Source organism: Pristiophorus japonicus, unplaced genomic scaffold (genome assembly GCF_044704955.1).
Source record: "Pristiophorus japonicus isolate sPriJap1 unplaced genomic scaffold, sPriJap1.hap1 HAP1_SCAFFOLD_213, whole genome shotgun sequence".
Taxonomy (NCBI): Eukaryota; Metazoa; Chordata; class Chondrichthyes; family Pristiophoridae; genus Pristiophorus; species Pristiophorus japonicus.
In genome coordinates this window covers 28,583-50,480 of record NW_027251832.1, presented here as the reverse complement: position 1 = coordinate 50,480, position 21,898 = coordinate 28,583, and the positions used below count along the sequence as shown (strand labels likewise).

The following is a 21,898-nucleotide window of genomic DNA, read 5'->3' as shown; positions in this document are numbered from 1 at the left end:
TATTGGCTGGGGACAGGTTGATGGACAAGTCCCATTGGCTGGGGACAGGTTGATGGACAAGTCCTATTGGCTGGGGACAGGTTGCAAATGGCAGCAGTAAATATGGCGGTGTAAAGATGTTGGTAATGAGCACGGTGTCGCTGGTGAAAGTGTCACCACTAATATGTAACCATGCTAAACATGAGCAGGTTCCTCACAGAACTGGCCTGCACCTATTGCCTTGTACAGAATTCCCTCCTTTATTTGCTTGCAGATGAGTTACAGATGTTAAGACACACCTGACACAATGTCAAAGTCACTGAGTAAAGCCACAGAGCAGAGAGGCAGCAAGCAAGGACACAGTGAGTCCCGAATACTGACGGGAGAAAGGGGCGGTGTTAGTATTGGACTGTACTATTGGTCAGTTTTTGTACCGGGATGGGGGGGATGAAGGTGGTGTTGCAGATTGGTCTCAGCCTGTTCGGCACCTCCTCGTACTCCGGGTACCAGCCACATTGTGAATGATTTCTGTCCTTTGGCCCGTCGGGGACGAACTCCATGAATTGTGGAGTGGCAGAGACAGTGCAGGAGTCGCCCAGCTTTAGCTCGTGTGCCGTGATGGGAGCACCGAGCGGCTTCTCCGGGTTCGAGCCGCGATTGAGCAGCTTCCCGCCCGCCACTTGGCCCAGCATTCCCAGGCCCTCCTGCCGGGCTCTCTGCGCCTTGTACCTGACTGGGATGGATCCCTGCCCTAAGTCACCACTCCGGAACATCAGAGGCCGGGTGACCTGTCCAGCCAGCGGTCTGGGGAGCGTGGCCTCCAGATCCACGTGGAGCAGCTGGAACCGGGGCTTGACCTGCTGCCTGGGGAACTGGCTGGGCTGCAATCTGTGCACCGAGGACACGTTTCCAAACTCATCGAAGGTCATCGGGCTCTTCAACCGCCGCCGGCTCTTCTGGATCTTCAGAACGTTCTGGAAATAGGATGACATCCAATAAACCTGGCAGGGGGGCACGGGTGGCTCTGCGTGACAGGGCTCCGCACCTTGTTGGAGCAACAGCTCCTTTTCCGTCTGATGCGAAGACTTGGTCACCTTCTGCTGCTTGGCTAAACGTCGACATCCCCGGGTCAGCTTTAACTTACTGCTTTTCGTCTCCACTGTGGCGGCTGCTGCAGGCTCAGCAGGTTCCTGGGGTCAACACACAAAAGGACAAGAGCTCGATCAGGCTGGGGAATCTGATCCCCTTTTAATAGATCAACCCATCTACACAACCCTGCAGTGCCGTGGGCGCCCTGCAGTGCCGTGGGAGCCCCGCAGTGCCGTGGGAGCCCCGCAGTGCCGTGGCCAATTGTGGGCCCTGCAGTGCCGTGGGCGCCCTGCAGTGCCGTGGCTGCCCCGCAGTGCCGTGGGAGCCCCGCGGTGCCGTGGCTGCCCTGTGGTGCCGTGGCTGCCCCGCAGTGCCGTGACTGCCCTACAGTGCCGTGGGAGCCCCGCAGTGCCATGGCTGCCCTGCAGTGCCGTGGGAGCCCTGCAGTGCCGTGGCTGCCCTGCAGTGCCGTGGCTGCCCCGCAGTGCCGTAGCTGCCCTGCAGTGCCGTGGGAGCCCTGCAGTGCCGTGGGAGCCCCGCAGTGCCGTGGCCAATTGTGGGCCCCGCAGTGCCGTGGGAGCCCCGCAGTGCCGTGGCCAATTGTGGGCGCCCTGCAGTGCCGTGGGCGCCCCGCTGTGCCGTGGGAGCCCCACTGTGCCGTGGCCAATTGTGGGCGCCCCGCAGTGCCGTGGCCAATTGTGGGCCCCGCAGTGCCATGGGAGCCCCGCAGTGCCGTGGCTAATTGTGGGCCCCGCAGTGCTATGGGCGCCCTGCAGTGCCGTGGGAGTTTCGCAGTGCCGTGGCCAATTGTGGGCCCCGCAGTGCCATGGGCGCCCTGCAGTGCCGTGGGAGCCCCGCAGTGCTGTGGCCAATTGTGGGCCCCGCAGTGCCATGGGAGCCCCGCAGTGCCGTGGCCAATTGTGTGCCCTGCAGTGCCATGGGCGCCCTGCAGTGCCGTGGGAGCCCCGCAGTGCCGTGGCCAATTGTGGGCCCCGCACTGTAGGAAGGATGTCACAGCCTTAGAGAGGGAGTGGAGGAGATTTACGAGAATGGTTCCAGGGATCAGGGACTCAGTTACATGGAGAGATTGGAGAAGCTGGGGTTGTTCTCCTTAAAGCACAGAAGGTTGCAAGGAGATTTACAGAGATGTTTAAAATCATAAAGGGTTTAGATAACAAGAAGCTGTTTCCAATGGCTGATTCCGTGAAAACCAGAGGACACAGATTTAAGCTGATTGGCAAATGAACCGAAGGCGACACGAGGAAAAAGCTTTTTACGCAGCGAGTGGTTAGGATCGGGAATGCACGGCCTGAGAGGGTGATGGAACAGATTCAATAGTAGCTTTCAAAAGGGAACTGGATCAATATTTAAAGCATAAAAACTGCAGAGATATGGGGAAAGAGTGGGGAGGGTAACTAACTGGATTGTTCTTTGTAAAAAACGGCAACTCGATGGGCCGAATGGCCTGTTCCTGTGCTGTATTATTCTAGGATTCCATGATCAGTCCGTCACCTCAGCTTACCCCTCAGTCCCTCATCACCGTACCCAGTGTCAGCCGTGGCTCAGTGGCTAGCATACTCGCCTCTGAGGGGGTGCTGCACTGTCGGAGGGGCAGTACTGAGGGAGCGCCGCACTGTCGGAGGGGCAGTACTGAGGGAGCGCCGCACTGTCGGAGGAGCGGGACTGAGTGAGCGCCGCACTGTCGGAGGGGCAGTACTGAGGGAGCGCCGCACTGTCGGAGGGGCAGTACTGAGGGAGTGCTGCACTGTCGGAGGGGCAGTACTGAGGGAGCGCCGCACTGTCGGAGGGGCAGTACTGAGGGAGCGCCGCACTGTCGGAGGGGCAGTACTGAGGGAGTGCCGCACTGTCGGAGGGGCAGTACTGAGGGAGCGCCGCACTGTCGGAGGGGCAGTACTGAGGGAGCGTCGCACTGTCGGAGGGGCAGTACTGAGGGAGTGCTGCACTGTCGGAGGGGCAGTACTGAGGGAGTGCTGCACTGTCAGAGGGGCAGTACTGAGGGAGCGTCGCACTGTCGGAGGGGCAGTACTGAGGGAGCGCCGCACTGTCGGAGGGGCAGTACTGAGGGAGTGCTGCACTGTCCGAGGGGCAGTACTGAGGGAGCGTCGCACTGTCGGAGGGGCAGTACTGAGGGAGTGCTGCACTGTCGGAGGGGCAGTACTGAGGGAGTGCTGCACTGTCGGAGGGGCGGTACTGAGGGAGTGCTGCACTGTCCGAGGGGCAGTACTGAGGGTGCACTGCACTGTCGGAGGTGCTGTCTTTCAGATGAGATGTTAAACCGAGGCCCTGTCTGCTCTCTCAGGTGCATGTAAAAGATTCCATGGCACTATGTCGCAGAAGAGCAGGGAGTTATCCCCGGTGTCCTGGGGCCAATATATATTCCTCAATCAACATAACAAACAGATTACCTGCTCATTATCACCTTGCAGTCTGTGGGAGCTTGCTGTGCACAAATTGGCTGCTCTGTTTCCTAAATTACATTTCAAAACGTACTTCACTGGCTGTAAAGCGCTGTGTGACATCTGGTGGTCCTGAACGACGCTACATAAGTGCTTTCTTTTTATCCCCTCAATCCCTCACCGCTCCTACCTCAGCCCCTCACCGCCCCTACCTCAGCCCCTCACCGCCCCTACCTCAGCCCCTCACCGCCCCTACCTCAGCCCCTCACCGCCCCTCACCGCCCCTACCTCAGCCCCTCACCGCCCCTACCTCAGCCCCTCACCGCCCCTACCTCAGCCCCTCACCGCCCCTCTCCGCCCCTACCTCAGCCCCTCTCCGCCCCTACCTCAGCCCCTCTCCGCCCCTACCTCAGCCCCTCACCGCCCCTACCTCAGCCCCTCACCGCCCCTACCTCAGCCCCTCACCGCCCCTACCTCAGCCCCTCACCGCCCCTACCTCAGCCCCTCACCGCCCCTACCTCAGCCCCTCACCGCCCCTCTCCGCCCCTACCTCAGCCCCTCTCCGCCCCTACCTCAGCCCCTCTCCGCCCCTACCTCAGCCCCTCTCCGCCCCTACCTCAGCCCCTCACCGCCCCTACCTCAGCCCCTCACCGCCCCTACCTCAGCCCCTCTCCGCCCCTACCTCAGCCCCTCTCCGCCCCTACCTCAGCCCCTCACCGCCCCTACCTCAGCCCCTCACCGCCCCTACCTCAGCCCCTCTCCGCCCCTACCTCAGCCCCTCTCCGCCCCTACCTCAGCCCCTCTCCGCCCCTACCTCAGCCCCTCTCCGCCCCTACCTCAGCCCCTCTCCGCCCCTACCTCAGCCCCTCACCGCCCCTACCTCAGCCCCTCACCGCCCCACCCCCCAGTCCCGAGATTCTCCCAGCCTGAATGTAGACAAGCCTCACCTGGAACAGTGAGCCAATGAGCCCAGAGTTTAGCCGAGACGAGCAACCCTTGTCGGGTTGTGGGTAATATACCGTGAGCTCGCTGTAGGGTGGGGACATGTTCTGTACCACTTGCTGTGCATGCTGCACACTCCCATACTGCGGCCCAGCACTTTGACCAACAGTGCTAGTTACTGTTTGGTCGCGTGTCACACCTCCGTCCTCGCCCTCAGGATAAAGCGCCTCTCCAGGAGCCTCCGCTGATGATTCCTAATTCAAAACACAATTTGGTCATTCAAATAATCTCAGGGTCCCAATCGCGTCATTTTATACAACTGGCAATTATAGTCACTCTCCCCTCTGAGGCAGAAGGACCTGTGTTCAAGTCCAGAGTCTTGAGTCCATAATCCAGGCTTACACTCCCAAAGCAGTATCGAGGGAGTGCTGCACTGTCGGAGGGGCAGTACTGAGGGAGTGCTGCACTGTCGGAGGGGCAGTACTGAGGGAGCGCCGCACTGTCGGAGGGGCAGTACTGAGGGAGTGCTGCACTGTCGGAGGGGCAGTACTGAGGGAGTGCTGCACTGTCGGAGGGGCAGTACTGAGGGAGTGCTGCACTATCAGAGGGGCAGTACTGAGGGAGTGCCGCACTGTCGGAGGGGCAGTACTGAGGGAGTGCTGCACTGTCGGAGGGGCAGTACTGAGGGAGTGCCGCACTGTCGAAGGGGCAGTACTGAGGGAGTGCTGCACTGTCGGAGGGGCAGTACTGAGGGAGTGCCGCACTGTCGGAGGGGCAGTACTGAGGGAGTGTCGGAGGGGCAATACTGAGGGAGTGCTGCACTGTCAGAGGGGCAGTACTGAGGGAGTGCTGCACTGTCGGAGGGGCAGTACTGAGGGAGTGCTGCACTGTCGGAGGGGCAGTACTGAGGGAGTGCTGCACTGTCAGAGGGACAGTACTGAGGGAGTGCTGCACTGCCAGAGGGGCAGAGGTGAAGTGCAATTGACCGAGTGGGGCACCAAGGAGCCCCAGTAAAACTGAAGTCAATGGGAATCAGAGAAAGGACTCTCCACTAGCTGGAGTCAAACCGAGCACAAAGGAAGATGGTTGTGGTGTTCGGAAGCCCCAGGACATCACTGTAGCAGTTCCTCAGGACAGTGCCCTAGGTTCAACCATTTTCAGTTGCTTCATCAATGATCTTCCCTCCAACATAAGGTTAAAAGCGGGGATGTTCGCTGATGACTGCACAATGTTTAGTTCCATTTGCAACTTCTCAGATAATAAGATAAGAAATAGGAGCAGGAGTCGGCCATTCGGCCCCTCGAGCCTGCTCTGCCATCTAATGCGATCATGGCTGATCTGATCATGGACTTAGCTCCACTTCTCTGCCCGCTCCCTACAACCCTTTACTCCCTTATCGCTCAAAATCTGTCTATCTCCACCTTAAATTTCTTCAATGTCCCAGCTTCCACAGCTCTCTGAGGCAGAGAATTCCACAGATTTACAACCCTCAGAGAAGAAATTTCTCCTCATCTCAGTTTTAAATGGGCGACCCCTTATTCTGAGACTATGTCCCCTAGTTTTAGTTTCCCCTATCAGTGGAAACATCCTCTCTGCATCCACCTTATCGAGCCCCCTCATAATCTTATACATTTCGATAAGATCACCTCTCATTCTTCTGAATTCCAATGAGCAGAGGCCCAACCTACTCAACCTATCTTCATAAATCAACCCCCTCATCTCCGGAATCAACCGAGTGAACCTTCTCTGAACAGCCTCCAATGCAAGTATATCCTTCCTTAAATACAGAGACCATAACTGCACGCAGTACTCCAGGTGTGGCCTCACCAATACCCTGTACAGTTGTAGCAGGACTTCTCTGCTTTTATACTCTATCTCCCTTGCAATAAAGGCCAACATTCCCTTGGCCTTCCTGATCACTTGCTGTACCTGTATACTAACTTTTTGTGTTTCATGTACAAGGATCCCCAGGTCCCTCTATACTGCAACAGTTTGTAATTTTTCTCCATTCAAATTATAATTTGCTTTTCTATTATTTTGCCAAAGTGGATAATCTCACATTTTGTCACATTATACTCCATCTGCCAAATGTTTGCCCACTCACTTATCCTGTCTATGTCCCTTTGCAGATTTTTTGTGTCCTCCTCACAATTTGCTTTCCCTCCCATCTTTGTATCATCAGCATATAATGGAGCAGTCCGTGCCCACATGCAGCAAGGCCCAGACAACATTCAGGCTTGGGCTGATAAGTGGCAAGTAATATTCACACCACATAAGTGCCAGGCAATGACGAACTTAAACAAGCGAGAGTCTAACCACCGCCCCTTGACATTCAACAGCATCCCCATCGCTGAATCCCCCACCATCAACATCCTGGGGGCTCACCATTGACCAGAAACTTAACTGGACCAGTCACATAAATACTGTGGCTCCAAGAGCGGGTCAGAGGCTGGGTATTCTGCGGCAAGTGTCTCACCTGACTCCCCAAAGCCTTTCCACCATCTACAAGGCACAAGTCAGGAGTGTGATGGAACACTCTCCACTTGCCTGGATGGTGCAGTTCCAACACTCGAGAAGCTCGACACCATCCAGGACAAAGCAGCCGCTTGATCCACACCCCATCCACCACCTTCAACACTCACTCCCTCCACCACCGGCGCCCCCTGGCTGCAGTGTGTACCATCTACAAGATGCACTGCAGCAACTCGCCAAGGCTTCTTCGGCAGCACCTCCCAAACCCGCGACCTCTACCACCTAGAAGGACAAGGGCAGCAGGTGCATGGGAACACCACCACCTCCACGTTCCCCTCCCAGTCACACACCATCCTGACTGGGAAATATATCGGCCGTTCCTTCATCGTCGCTGGGTCACAATCCTGGAACTCCCTCCCTAACAGCACTGTGGGAGCACCTTCACCACACGGACTGCAGCGGTTCAAGAAGGCGGCTCACCACCACCTTCTCAAGGGGCAATTAGGGATGGGCAATAAATGGCGGCCTTGCCAATGATATCCACGTGCCAGGAACGAATAAAGAATTGGAGCAGAGACACAAGGCGAGAGATGGAGTTACCCTGAGTGTGACAGAACTGAGTGTGTGGCTGGAGAACATTTCGCCCAGACCCGATAAGGTCAGCAGGTTTCCTTCCCGACAGGACATTAGTAATCCAGTCAGGTTTGTACGACAATCCGACAGCTTCGTGGTCACTTTTACTGACTGAACATTCTCACACTGCCATGATGGGGTTTGAACTAACTCTCTCTCGACCTCTGGTCCAGTAATATAACCACGACACCACCACATCCCGATATAGTACACATGGTACACAGGTCACAGGCAGTGGCATTTAATGCGCACACTAACAGCTGAATGGCCAGTTGTTGAGCTGCGGATAGGATGGCGACCTGTGCTCTACCTGTTCCTCCAGGGTTGGTGTTGGTGGGAGCCTGACAATAGGCACTGAGCCCTGGGCCCAGGAGTCAGTGGAGAAGGCAACAGGCTCCTCGTCTTCCTGCCACGAGGGCTCCTGTGTGACGTTGCTCTCGCCGCGATCGCTGGACAGGAATCGCCACTCAATAATCTGCAGCATGGCATCCTTGGCCTGAGCGATGGTGAACGGCAACATCTGAGGAATAAACCTGGCACTGAAGCAGAATGTTACACACAACCATCTCAAAACATCAACACCGAGACAAGCGGCTGGGCCGGGAAGTCAAACTCCTTCCCAACTCGCAGAGACTTCACAAATACCACCTTGACAAAAGACGGTAATGTCCCACACTCCCCAAAACAATATCCTTCAGTCCCTCTCTCTCAGGAATGTCTCTCAGTCCCTCTCCCTCAGGAAGATATCTGTACACTGACTGGTGTCTCTCAGTCCCTCTCCCTCAGGGAGATATCTGTATACTGACTGCTGTCTCTCAGTCCCTCTCCCTCAGGGAGATACCTGTACACTGACTGGTGTCTCTCAGTCCCCTCTCCCTCAGGGAGATATCTGTACACTGACTGGTGTCTCTCAGTCCCTCTCCCTCAGGGAGATATCTGTACACTGACTGGTGTCTCTCGATCCCTCTCCCTCAGGGAGATATCTGTACACTGACTGGTGTCTCTCAGTCCCCTCTCCCTCAGGGAGATATCTGTACACTGACTGGTGTCTCTCAGTCCCCTCTCCCTCAGGGAGATATCTGTACACTGACTGGTGTCTCTCAGTCCCTCTCCCTCAGGGATATCTGTACACTGACTGGTGTCTCTCAATCCCTCTCCCTCAGGGAGATATCTGTACACTGACTGCTATCCCTCAGTCCCTCTCCCTCAGGGAGATATCTGTACACTGACTGGTGTCTCTCAGTCCCTCTCCCTCAGGGAGATATCTGTACACTGACTGCTGTCTCTCAGTACCCGTCCCTCAGGGAGATATCTGTACACTGACTGGTGTCTTTCAGTCCCTCTCCCTCAGGCAGATATCTGTACACTGACTGGTGTCTCTCAGTCCCTCTCCCTCAGGGAGATATCTGTACACTGACTGGTGTATCTCAGTCCCCTCTCCCTCGGGGAGATATCTGTACACTGACTGGTGTATCTCAGTCCCCTCTCCCTCAGGGAGACTTCTGCACACTGACTGCTGTCTCCCATATTCCTTGATTACCTTAATATTCAAAAATCTATTGATCTCTGTGCTCTGTGTGAAGTAGTTTGAACGTAAGAAATAGGAGCAAAAGTAGACAAACCGTCCCCAGTCACACTGCCTCCCTCACTATCCCCTCCGTCCCCAGTCACACTGCCTCCCTCACTATCCCCTCCGTCCCCAGTCACACTGCCTCCCTCACTATCCCCTCCGTCCCCAGTCACACTGCCTCCCTCACTATCCCCTCCGTCCCCAGTCACACTGTAACCCTCACTATCCCCTCCGTCCCCAGTCACACTGTAACCCTCACTATCCCCTCCGTCCCCAGTCACACTGTAACCCTCACTATCCCCTCCGTCCCCAGTCACACTGCCTCCCTCACTATCCCCTCCGTCCCCAGTCACACTGTAACCCTCACTATCCCCTCCGTGTCCAGTCACACTGTAACCCTCACTATCCCCTCCATGTCCAGTCACACTGTAACCCTCACTATCCCCTCCGTGCCCAGTCACACTGCCTCCCTCACTATCCCCTCCGTGCCCAGTCACACTGTAACCCTCACTATCCCCTCCGTGTCCAGTCACACTGCCTCTCTCACTATCCCCTCCGTTCACAGTCAATCTGCCTCCCTCACTATCCCCTCCGTGTCCAGTCACACTGCCTCCCTCACTATCCCCTCCGTGCCCAGTCACACTGTAACCCTCAGTATCCCCTCCGTCCCCAGTCACACTGCCTCCCTCACTATCCCCTCCGCGCCCAGTCACACTGTAACCCTCACTATCCCCTCCGCGCCCAGTCACACTGTAACCCTCACTATCCCCTCCGTGTCCAGTCACACTGCCTCCCTCACTATCCCCTCCGTGTCCAGTCACACTGCCTCCCTCACTATCCCCTCCGTGTCCAGTCACACTGCCTCCCTCACTATCCCCTCCGTGTCCAGTCACACTGCCTCCCTCACTATCCCCTCCGTGTCCAGTCACACTGCCTCCCTCACTATCCCCTCCGTGTCCAGTCACACTGCCTCCCTCACTATCCTCTCCGTCCCCAGTCACACTGCCTCCCTCACTATCCCCTCCGTGTCCAGTCACACTGCCTCCCTCACTATCCTCTCCGTCCCCAGTCACACTGCCTCCCTCACTATCCTCTCTGTGTCCACACTGTAACCCTCGGAGTGCAGCAGCATAAAGTGGCATTCATGAGTTTGGTAAGTGGGTGAGTTTTAAGGGCAAGTGGCTGTGGCAGGTGCTGTTTTGTCTTGTTTTTCTTACCAGTGCTGACACGAGAACAGCTGATAAGGAGTGCGAGAGTAGGAGACGGAGGCCCAGAGACCAGCCCAACCAGTTGCAGACAAAGATAGAGGGGTGCGAAATCGAGAGGTGACGTCAAAGCTAAGCTGGTAAGTGGTTGGCTGTTCGACTGGTAAGTATAACTCTCTTTTAGACTGACTTTTATATTGGTTTAATTGGCAGCGAACTACTAAGTAGCTGTTTGGTGTTTAAGTAAATTTTAGTAAATAAATTAATTTAAGGGTTAAGTCATGGCAGGAGAGCTCGGACCCGTGCCACGCGGGAAATCAGGGACATTGGAACCTGACTACTATGTGTGCGGGAAGTGTGTCTAGCTGCAGCTCCTGACAGACCACATGATGGCACTGGAGCTGCGGATGGACTCACTCTGGAGCCTGTGCGATGCTGAGAATGTTGTGGATAGCACATTTAGTGAGTTGGTCACACCGCAGGTAAGGGTTAGGACAGATAGTGAATGGGTGACCAAGAGACAAGGCAAGAGCAGAAAGGTAGTGCAGGAGTCCCCTGCGGTCATCTCCCTCCAAAACAGATATACTGTTTTGGATACTGTTGGGGGAGATGACTTACCAGAGGAAGGCACCAGCAGCCAGGTTCATGGCACCATGGGTGGCTCTGCTGCACAGAAGGGCGGGAAAAAGAGTGGGAGAGCGAACGTGATATGGGGACTCTATTGTAAGGGGAATAGATAGGAGTTTCTGCGGCCGCAACCGAGACTCCAGGATGATATGTTGCCTCCCTGGTGCAAGGGTCAAGGATGTCTCGGAGCGGCTGCAGAGCATTCTGGAGAGGGAGGGTGAACAGCCAGTTGTCGTGGTACACGTAGGTACCAGTGATATAGGTAAGAAGCGGGAAGAGGTCCTACAAGCTGAATTTAGGGAGCTAGGAGTTAAATTAAAAAGTAGGACCTCAAAGGTAGCAATCTCTGGATTGCTACCAGTGTCACATGCTAATCAGAGCAGAGGGAGCAGGATAGTTAGAATAAATACGTGGCTTGAGCAGTGGTGCAAGAGGGAGGGATTCAAATTCCTGAGACATTGGAACCAGTTCTGGGGGAAGTGGGACCTGTACAAAAGGGACGGTCTGCACTTGGGCAGGACTGGAACTGATGTCCTGGGGGTAACATTTGCTAATGCAGTTCGGGAGTGTTTGAATTAATATGGCAGGGGAATGGGAACCTATGCAGCGAGACAGGGCGAAGTAATATGGAGTCAGAAACAGATGGTAGAAAGGTAAAAAGCAATAGTGGAAGGCAGAGTAAACAAAGGCAAGAAACAAAAAGGGCCACACTACATCATAATTCTAAAAGGACAAAGGGTGTTAAAAAAACAAGCCTGAAGGCTTTGTGTCTTAATGCAAGGAGTATCCATAATAAGGTGGATGAATTAACTGTGCAAATAGATGTTAACAAATATGATGTGATTGGGATTACGGAGACGTGGCTCCAGGATGATCAGGACTGGGAACTCAACATCCAGGGGTATTCAACATTCAGGAAGGATAGAATAAAAGGAAAAGGAGATGGGGTGGCGTTGCTGGTTAAAGAGGAGATTAATGCAATTGTTCAGAAGGACATTAGCTTGGATGATGTGGAATCTATATGGGTAGAGCTGCAGAATACCAAAGGGCAAAAAACGGTAGTGGGAGTTGTGTACAGACCTCCAAACAGTAGTCGTGATGTTGGGGAGGGCATCAAACAGGAAATTAGGGGTGCATGCAATAAAGGTGCAGCAGTTATCATGGGTGACTTTAATATGCATATAGATTGGGCTAATCAAACTGGAAGAAATACGGTGGAGGAGGATTTCCTGGAGTGCATAAGGGATGGTTTTCTAGACCAATATGTCGAGAAACCAACTAGGGGGGAGGCCATCTTAGACTGGGTGTTGTGTAATGAGAGGATTAATTAGCAATCTCGTTGTGCGAGGCCCCTTGGGGAAGAGTGACCATAATATGGTGGAATTCTACATTAGGATGGATAATGAAACAGTTAATTCAGAGACCATGGTCCAGAACTTAAAGAAGGGTAACTTTGAAGGTATGAGGCGTGAATTGGCTAGGATAGATTGGCAAATTATACTTAAGGGGTTGACTGTGGATGGGCAATGGCAGACATTTAGAGATAACATGGATGAACTCCAACAGTTGTACATCCCTGTCTGGCATAAAAATAAAAAAGGGAAGGTGGCTCAACCGTGGCTATCAAGGGAAATCAGGGATAGTATTAAAGCCAAGGAAATGGTGTACAAATTGGCCAGAAATAGCAGCAAACCTGGGGACTGGGAGAAATTTAGAACTCAGCAGAGGAGGTCAAAGGGTTTGATTAGGGCAGGAAAAATAGAGTACGAGAAGAAGCTTGCAGGGAACATTAAGACAGACTGCAAAAGCTTCTATAGATATGTAAAGAGAAAAAGGTTAGTAAAGACAGCCAGAATCAGGGGAAGTCATAACGGGGAACAAAGAAATGGCGGACCAATTGAACAAGTACTTTGTTTCGGTATTCACTAAGGAGGACACAAACAACCTTCCGGATATAAAAGGGGTCAGAGGATCTAGTAAGAAGAAGGAACTGAGGGAAATCCTTATTAGTCGGGAAATTGTGTTGGGGAAATTGATGGGATTGAAGGCCGATAAATCCCCAGGGCCTGATGGTCTGTATCCCAGAGTACTTAAGCAAGTGGCCTTGGAAATAGCGGATGCATTGACAGTCATTTTCCAACATTCCATAGGCTCTGGATCAGTTCCTCTGGAGTGGAGGGTAGCCAATGTAACCCCACTCTTTAAAAAAATGAGGGAGAGAAAACAGGGAATTATAGACCGGTCAGCCTGACATCGGTAGTAGGTAAAATGATGGAATCAATTATTAAGGATGTCATAGCAGCGCATTTGGAAAGAGATGACATGATAGGTCCAAGTCAGCATGGATGTGCGAAAGGGAAATCATGCTTGACAAATCTTCTGGAATTTTTTGAGGATGTTTCCAGTAGAGTGGACAAGGGAGAACCAGTTGATGTGGTGTATTTGGACTTTCAGAAGGCTTTCGACAAGGTCCCACACAAGAGATTAATGTGCAAAGTTAAAGCACATGGGATTGAGGGTACTGTGCTGACATGGATTGAGAACTGGTTGTCAGACAGGAAGCAAAGAGTAGGAGTAAATGGGTACTTTTCAGAATGGCAGGCAGTGACTAGTGGGGTACCGCAAGGTTCTGTGCTGGGGCCCCAGCTGTTTACATTGTACATTAATGATTTAGACGAGGGGATTGAATGTAGTATCTCCAAATTTGCGGATGACACTAAGTTGGGTGGCAGTGTGAGCTGCGAGGAGGATGCTATGAAGCTGCAGAGTGACTTGGATAGATTAGGTGAGTGGGCAAATGCATGGCAGATGAAGTATAATGTGGATAAATGTGAGGTTATCCACTTTGGTGGTAAAAACAGAGAGACAGACTATTATCTGAATGGTGACAGATTAGGAAAAGGGGAGGTGCAACGAGACCTGGGTGTCATGGTACATCAGTCATTGAAGGTTTGCATGCAGGTACAACAGGCGGTTAAGAAAGCAAATGGCATGTTGGCCTTCATAGCGAGAGGATTTGTGTACAGGGGCAGGGAGGTGTTACTACAGTTGTACAGAGCCTTGGTGAGGCCACACCTGGAGTATTGTGGACAGTTTTGGTTGGTCTCCTAACTTGAAGAAGGACATTCTTGCTATTGAGGGTATGCAGCAAAGGTTCACCAGACTGATTCCCGGGATGGCGGGACTGACCTATCAAGAAAGACTGGATCAACTGGGCTTGTATTCACTGGAGTTCAGAAGAATGAGAGGGGATCTCATAGAAACGTTTAAAATTCTGACGGGTTTAGACAGGTTAGATGCAGGAAGAATGTTCCCAATGTTGGGGAAGTCCCAGGGGTCACAGTCTAAGGATAAGGGGTAAGCCATTTAGGACCGAGATGAGGAGAAACTACTTCACCCAGAGAGTGGTGAACCTGTGGAATTCTCTACCACAGAAAGTTGTTGAGGCTAATTCACTAAATATATTCAAAAAGGAGTTAGATGAAGTCCTTACTACTCGGGGGATCAAGCGGTATGGCGAGAAAGCAGGAATGGGGTACTGAAGTTGCATGTTCAGCCATGAACTCATTGAATGGCGATGCAGGCTCGAAGGGCCGAATGGCCGACTCCTGCACCTATTTTCTATATTTCTATGTGCCCAGTCACACTGCCTCCCTCACTATCCCCTCCGTCCCCAGTCACACTGCCTCCCTCACTATCCCCTCCGTCCACAGTCACACTGCCTCCCTCACTATCCCCTCCGTCCACAGTCACACTGCCTCCCTCACTATCCCCTCTGTCCCCAGTCACACTGCCTCCCTCACTATCCCCTCCGTCCCCAGTCACACTGTAACCCTCACTATCCCCTCCGTGCCCAGTCACACTGCCTCCCTCACTATCCCCTCTGTCCCCAGTCACACTGTAACCCTCACTATCCCCTCCGTGCCCAGTCACACTGCCTCCCTCACTATCCCCTCCGTCCCCAGTCACACTGTAACCCTCACTATCCCCTCCGTGCCCAGTCACACTGTAACCCTCACTATCCCCTCCGTCCCCAGTCACACTGTAACCCTCACTAACCCCTCCGTCCCCAGTCACACTGCCTCCCTCACTAACCCCTCCGTCCCCAGTCACATTGCCTCCCTCACTATCCCCTCCGTCCCCAGTCACACTGTAACCCTCACTATCCCCTCCGTGCCCAGTCACACTGCCTCCCTCACTAACCCCTCCGTCCCCAGCCACACTGTAACCCTCACTATCCCCTCCGTCCCCAGTCACACTGCCTCCCTCACTATCCCCTCCGTCCCCAGTCACACTGTAACCCTCACTATCCCCTCCGTCCCCAGTCACACTGTAACCCTCACTATCCCCTCCGTCCCCAGTCACACTGCCTCCCTCACTATCCCCTCCGTCCCCAGCCACACTGTAACCCTCACTAACCCCTCCGTCCCCAGCCACACTGTAACCCTCACGATCCCCTCCGTCCCCAGTCACACTGCCTCCCTCACTAACCCCTCCGTCCCCAGCCACACTGTAACCCTCACTATCCCCTCCGTGCCCAGTCACACTGCCTCCCTCACTATCCCCTCCGTCCCCAGTCACACTGTAACCCTCACTAACCCCTCCGTCCCCAGTCACACTGCCTCCCTCACTATCCCCTCCGTCCCCAGCCACACTGTAACCCTCACTATCCCCTCCGTCCCCAGTCACACTGCCTCCCTCACTAACCCCTGTACGAATGGAGTTGTTGAGCGACTGCTTGGCTTTACCTGATTTTCAATGTAAATCCTGTAACACTCATCCAACGCTTGGCTCACAATGTCGTCAATGATGTCCCCGACGTGGTTCTCACCATCTTCTGCTGAGACCATGATGGACCAGTCTGCTTCCGTGAAGCGACCGGGTACAATTTCCAACATAGAAGGCGGCTGCGGGGTACTCAACGCTGTCGACAAGGTCCGCGTCCTGTCTGACCGAGACTTGGGTACCAATGATCGCGACATGATTCACTGCGTTCGAAAGAGAAAGCACATTTCTGAAAAGGGAGGGTCAACAGCCAGTTGTCGTGGTACATATAGGTACCAACGATGTAGTTAAATAACGGGATGAGGTCCTACGAGACGAATTTAAGGAGCTCGGAGTTAAATTAAAAAGCTGGCCCTCAAAAGCAGTAATCTCGGGATTGCTACCAGTGCCACGTGCTAGTCAGAGTAGGAATCGCAGGATAGCGCAGATGAATACGTGGCTTGAGCAGTGGTGCAGCAGGGAGGGATTCAAATTCCTGGGGCATTGGAACCAGTTCTGGGGGAGGTGGGACCAGTACAAACCGGACGGTCTGCACCTGGGCAGGACCGGAACCAATGTCCTCGGGGGAGTGTTTGCTGGTGCTGTTGGGGAGGGGTTAAACTAATATGGCAGGGGGATGGGAACCTATGCAGGGAGACAGAGGGAAATAAAATGGAGACATACAAACATAGAAACATAGAAAATAGGTGCAGGAGTAGGCCATTCGGCCCTTCTAGCCTGCATCGCCATTCAATGAGTTCATGGCTGAACATGCAACTTCAGTACCCCCTGCTTTCTCACCATACCCCTTGATTCCCCTAGTAGTAAGGACTTCATCTAACTCCTTTTTGAATACATTTTGTGTATTGGCCTCAACAACTTTCTGCGGTAGAGAATTCCACAGGTTCACCACTCTCTGGGTGAAGAAATTCCTCCTCATCTCGGTCCTAAATGGCTTACCTCTTATCCTTAGACTGTGTCCCCTGGTTCTGGACTTCCCCAACATTGGGAACATTCTTCCTGCATCTAACCTGTCTAAATCCATCAGAATTTTAAACGTTTCTATGAGGTCCCCTCTCATTCTTCTGAACTCCAGTGAATACAAGTCCAGTTGATCCAGTCTTTCTTGATAGGTCAGTCTCGCCATCCCGGGAATCAGTCTGGTGAACCTTCGCTGCACTCCCTTAATAGCAAGAATGTCCTTCCTCAGGTTAGGAGACCAAAACTATACACAATATTCCAGGTGTGGCCTCACCAAGGCCCTGTACAACTGTAGCAACACCTCCCTGCCCCTGTACTCAAATCCCCTCGCTATGAAGGCCAACATGCCATTTGCTTTCTTAACCGCTTGCTGTATCTGCATGCCAACCTTCAATGACTGATGTACCATGACACCCAGGTCTCTTTGCACCTCCCCTTTTCCTAATCTGTCACCATTCAGATAATAGTCTGTCTCTCTGTTTTTACCACCAAAGTGGATAACCTCACATTTATCCACATTATACTTCATCTGCCATGCATTTGCCCACTCACCTAACCTATCCAAGTCGCTCTGCAGCCTCATAGCATCCTCCTCGCAGCTCACACTGCCACCCAACTTAGTGTCATCTGCAAATCTGGAGATACTACATTCAATCCCCTCGTCTAAATCATTAATGTACAGTGTAAACAGCTGGGGCCCCAGCACAGAACCTTGCGGTACCCCACTAGTCACTGCCTGCCATTCTGAAAAGTCCCCATTTACTCCTACTCTTTGCTTCCTGTCTGACAACCAGTTCTCAATCCATGTCAGCACACTACCCCCAATCCCATGTGCTCTAACTTTGCACATTAATCTCTTGTGTGGGACCTTGTCGAAAGCCTTCTGAAAGTCCAAATATACCACATCAACTGGTTCTCCCTTGTCCAATCTACTGGAAACATCCTCAAAAAATTCCAGAAGATTTGTCAAGCATGATTTCCCTTTCACAAATCCATGCTGACTTGGACCTATCATGTCACCTCTTTCCAAATGCACTGCTATGACATCCTTAATAATTGACAGAAGCAAAAGATAGAAAGGAGAATTGTAAAAATGGAGGGCAGAGAAACCCAAGGCAAGAAACAAAAAGGGCCACTTTACAGCAAAATTCTAAAAAGACAAGCTGAAGGCTCTGTGCCTCAATGCGAGGAGTATTCGGAATAAGGTGGACGAATTAACTGCGCAGATAGCAGTTAACGGACACGATGTCATTGGCATCATGGAGACATGCCTCCAGGGTGACCAAGGCTGGGAACTCAACATCCAGGGGTATTCAACATTTGGGAAGGATAGACAGAAAGGAAAAGGAGGTGGGGTGGCTTTGCTGGTTAAAGAGGAAATTAACGCAATAGTAAGGAGGGACATTAGCGTGGATGATGTGGAATCGGTATGGGTGGAGCTACGGAATACCAAAGGGCAGAAAACGCTAGTGGGAGATGTGTACAGACCACCAAACAGTAGTAGTGAGGTTGGGGACAGCATCAAACAAGAAATAAGAGATGTGTGCAATAAAGGTACAGCAGTTATCATGGGCAACTTTAATCTATATATTGATTGGGCTAACCTAACTGGTAGCAATACGGTGGAGGAGGATTTCCTGGAGTGTATTGGGGATGGTTTTCTAGACCAATATGTCGAGGAACCAACCAGGGAGCTGGCCATCCTAGACTGGATGATGTGTGATGAGAAGGGATTAATTAGCAATCTTGTTGTGCGAGGCCCCTTGGGGAAGAGTGACCATAATATGGTAGATTTCTTTATTAAGGTGGAGAGTGACACAGTTAATTCGGAAACTAGGGTCCTGAACTTAAGGAAAGGTAACTTCGATGATATGAGGTGCGAATTGGCTAGATTAGACTGGCAAATGATACTTAAAGGGTTGACGGTGGATAGGCAATGGCAAACATTTAAAGGTCACATGGATGAACTTCAACAATTGTACATCCCTGTCTGGAGTAAAAATAAAACAAGGAAGGTGGCTCAACCGTGGCTAACAAGGGAAATTAAGGATAGTGTTAAATCCAAGGAAGAGGCATACAAATTCGCCAGAAAAAGCAGCAAACCAGAGGACTGGGAGAAATTTCGAATTCAGCAGAGGAGGAAAAAGGGTTTCATTAAGAGGGGGAAAATAGAGTACGAGAGGAATCTTGCCGGAAACATTAAAACTGACTGCAAAAGCTTCTATAGATATGTGAAGAGAAAAAGATTAGTGAAGACAAACGTAGGTCCCTTGCAGTCAGAGTCAGGTGAATTTATAATGGGGAACAAAGAAATGGCAGACCAATTGAACAAATACTTTGGTTCTGTCTTCACTAAGGAAGACACAAATAACCTTCCGGATGTACTCGGGGACCGAGGGTCCAGTGAGAAGGAGGAACTGAAGGCTATCCTTATTAGGCGGGAAATTGTATTAGGGAAATTGACGGGATTGAAGGCCGATAAATCCCAGGGCCTGATAGTCTACATTCCAGAATACTTAAGGAAGTGGCCCTAGAAATAGTGGATGCATTGGTGATCATTTTCCAACAATCTATCGACTCTGGATCAGTTCCTATGGACTGGAGGGTAGCTAATGTAACAACACTTTTTAAAAAAAGGAGGGAGAGAAAACGGGTAATTATAGACCGGTTAGCCTGACATCAGTAGTGGGGAAAATGTTGGAATCAATCATTAAGGATGAAATAGCAGCGCATTTGGAAAGCAGTGACAGGATCGGACCAAGTCAGCATGGATTTATGAAAGGGAAATCATGCTTGACAAATCTTCTGGAATTTTGAGGATGTAACTAGTAGAATGGACAAGGGAGAACCAGTGGATGTCGTGTATTTGGACTTTCAAAAGGCTTTTGACAAGGTCCCACACAAGAGATTGGTGTGCAAAATTGGTGTTCAGGGCTACGGACCGAGAGCTGGAAAGTGGGATTGGGTTGGGTAGCCGTTTGTCGGCTGGCGCGGACACGATGGCCGAAATGGCCTCCTTCCGTGCTGTAAATTGCTATGATTCTATGAATGACAGCACTTTCGAGAGTGCAGCACTCCCTCAGCACTGCACTGGAGTGTCAGCCTAAATTTTCTTTGTACTCAAGTCCCTAGAGTGGGACTTGAAGCCACAACCTGCTGACTCAGGTGAGAGTGCTGCCCACTGAGCCATAGCTGACACTGATGAAAAGTTATTAAGTGTTGGTGTTCAGAGAGATTTGGGTGCCCACGTGCACCTGGGAAGCTTGTGTGTGTGTGTCTGTGTTTGCGGACAATGCAACGTTTGGTGTGCTGATCATAGAGATATCGAAAATTGGTGCAGGAGTAGGCCATTCGGCCCTTAGAGCCTGCACCACCATTCAATAAGATCATGGCTGATCATTCCCTCAGTATCCCTTTCCTGCTTTCTCTCCATACCCCTTGATCCCTTTAGCCGTAAGGGCCATATCTAACTCCCTCTCGAATATATCCAATGAACTGGCCTCAACAACTCTCTGCGGCAGCGAATTCCACAGGTTAACAACTCTCTGAGTGAAGAAGTTTCTCCTCATCTCAGTCCTAAATGGCTTACCCCTTATCCTTAGACTGTGTCCCCTGGTTCTGGACTTCCCCAACATCAGGAACATTCTTCCCGTATCTACCCTATCCAGTCCTGTCAGAATCTTGTATGTTTCTATGAGATCCCCTCTCATCCTTCTAAACTCCAGTGAATACAGTCCCAGTCGATCCAGTCTCTCCTCATATGTCAGTCCAGCCATCCCTGGAATCAGTCTGGTGAACCTTCGCTGCAGTCCCTCAATAGCAAGAATGTCCTTCCTCAGATTAGACCAAAACTGAACACAATATTCCAGGTGAGGCCTCACCAAGGCCCTGTACAACTGCAGTAAGACCTGCTCCTATACTCAAATCCCCGAGCTATGAAGGCCAACATGCCATTTGCCTTCTTCACCGCCTGCTGTACCTGCATGCCAACTTTCAATGACTGATGTACCATGACATCCAGGTCTCGTTGCACCTCCCCCTTTCCTAATCTGCTGCCATTCAGATAATATTCTGCCTTCGTGTTTTTGCCCCCAAAATGGATAACCTCACATTTATCCACATTTTACTGCATCTGCCATGCATTTGCCCACTCACCTAACCTGTCCAAGTCACCCTGCAGCCTCTTAGCATCCTCCTCACAGCTCACACCGCCACCCAGCTTAGTGTCATCTGCAAACTTGGAGATATTACACTCAATTCCTTCATCCAAACCATTAATGTATATTGTAAAGAGCTGGGGTCCCAGCACTGAGTCCTGCGGCACTCCACTAGTCACTGCCTGCCATTCTGAAAAGGACCTGTTTATCCCGACTCTCTGCTTCCTGTCTGCCAACCAGTTCTCTATCCACGTCAGTACATTACCCCCAATATCATTTGCTTTAATTTTACACACCAATCTCTTGTGGGGGACCTTGTCAAAAGGCCTTTTGAAAGTCCAAATACACGACATCCACTGGTTCTCCCTTGTCCACTCTACTAGTTACATCCTCAAAAAATTCCAGAAGATTCGTCAAGCATGATTTCCCTTTCATAAATCCATGCTGACTTGGACCAATCCTGTCACTGCTTTCCAAATGCGCTGCTATTTCATCCTTAATGATTGATTCCAACATTTTCCCTACCACTGATGTCAGGCTAACCGGTCGATAATTACCCATTTTCTCTCTCACTCCTTTTTTAAAAAGTGGTGTTACATTAGCTACCCTCCAGTCCATAGGAACTGATCCAGAGTCAATAGACTGTTGGAAAATGATCACCAATGCATCTACTATTTCGAGGGCCACTTGCTTAATGTCATGTATTCAACCAGTATTGTAACCCATGTATAAACTGACAAGTTGTACACTGTGAGAACAATGACCACTAGGTGGTGAACTTTTGGGAGACACTCCTAACCTGGACCTTCAGGTATAAAAGGGGAAGCTCCACCCACCTTCATCACTTGAGTGCTAAGGAATAAAGGACAGGTCACAGATTGACCTTCTCTCAAGCATGGGCCTTGTGTGCATTTATACTGTGTAGTAAGGACGTATCAATGGCGACAAGAAACTGGGATTTAAACCACGCGAGCATCGCCACGAGCAGAACAGACGAGAGGTACTGCGTTGAGGAATGATTGGGACAGAGAATCAACATTGTTAAAGTAGCACACAGTTCTC

At 51.7% G+C, this 21,898-nt stretch overlaps 1 protein-coding gene across 3 annotated transcripts in view; it reads right to left on the bottom strand.

The window, feature by feature from the left end:
- Nucleotides 1-215: 215 nt before the first annotated feature.
- Nucleotides 216-21,898, bottom strand: part of LOC139245165 (uncharacterized protein C2orf81 homolog) — a 47,391-nt gene continuing 25,708 nt past the window's right edge. The window contains exons 2-5 of one of the 3 annotated variants that reach the window (XM_070871117.1): nt 15,683-15,922; nt 7,843-8,052; nt 4,433-4,681; nt 216-1,169 (exon numbers count right to left, since the gene is read on the bottom strand). In XM_070871117.1, the coding sequence (XP_070727218.1) occupies nt 378-1,169; nt 4,433-4,681; nt 7,843-8,052; nt 15,683-15,916 (1,485 nt within the window). In that variant the 5' untranslated portion in view covers nt 15,917-15,922 and the 3' untranslated portion in view covers nt 216-377. Of the gene's footprint in view, nt 1,170-4,432; nt 4,682-7,842; nt 8,072-15,682; nt 15,923-21,898 lie in introns of those variants that run through there. The other 2 variants (XM_070871118.1, XM_070871119.1) reach the window with 2 other exon arrangements.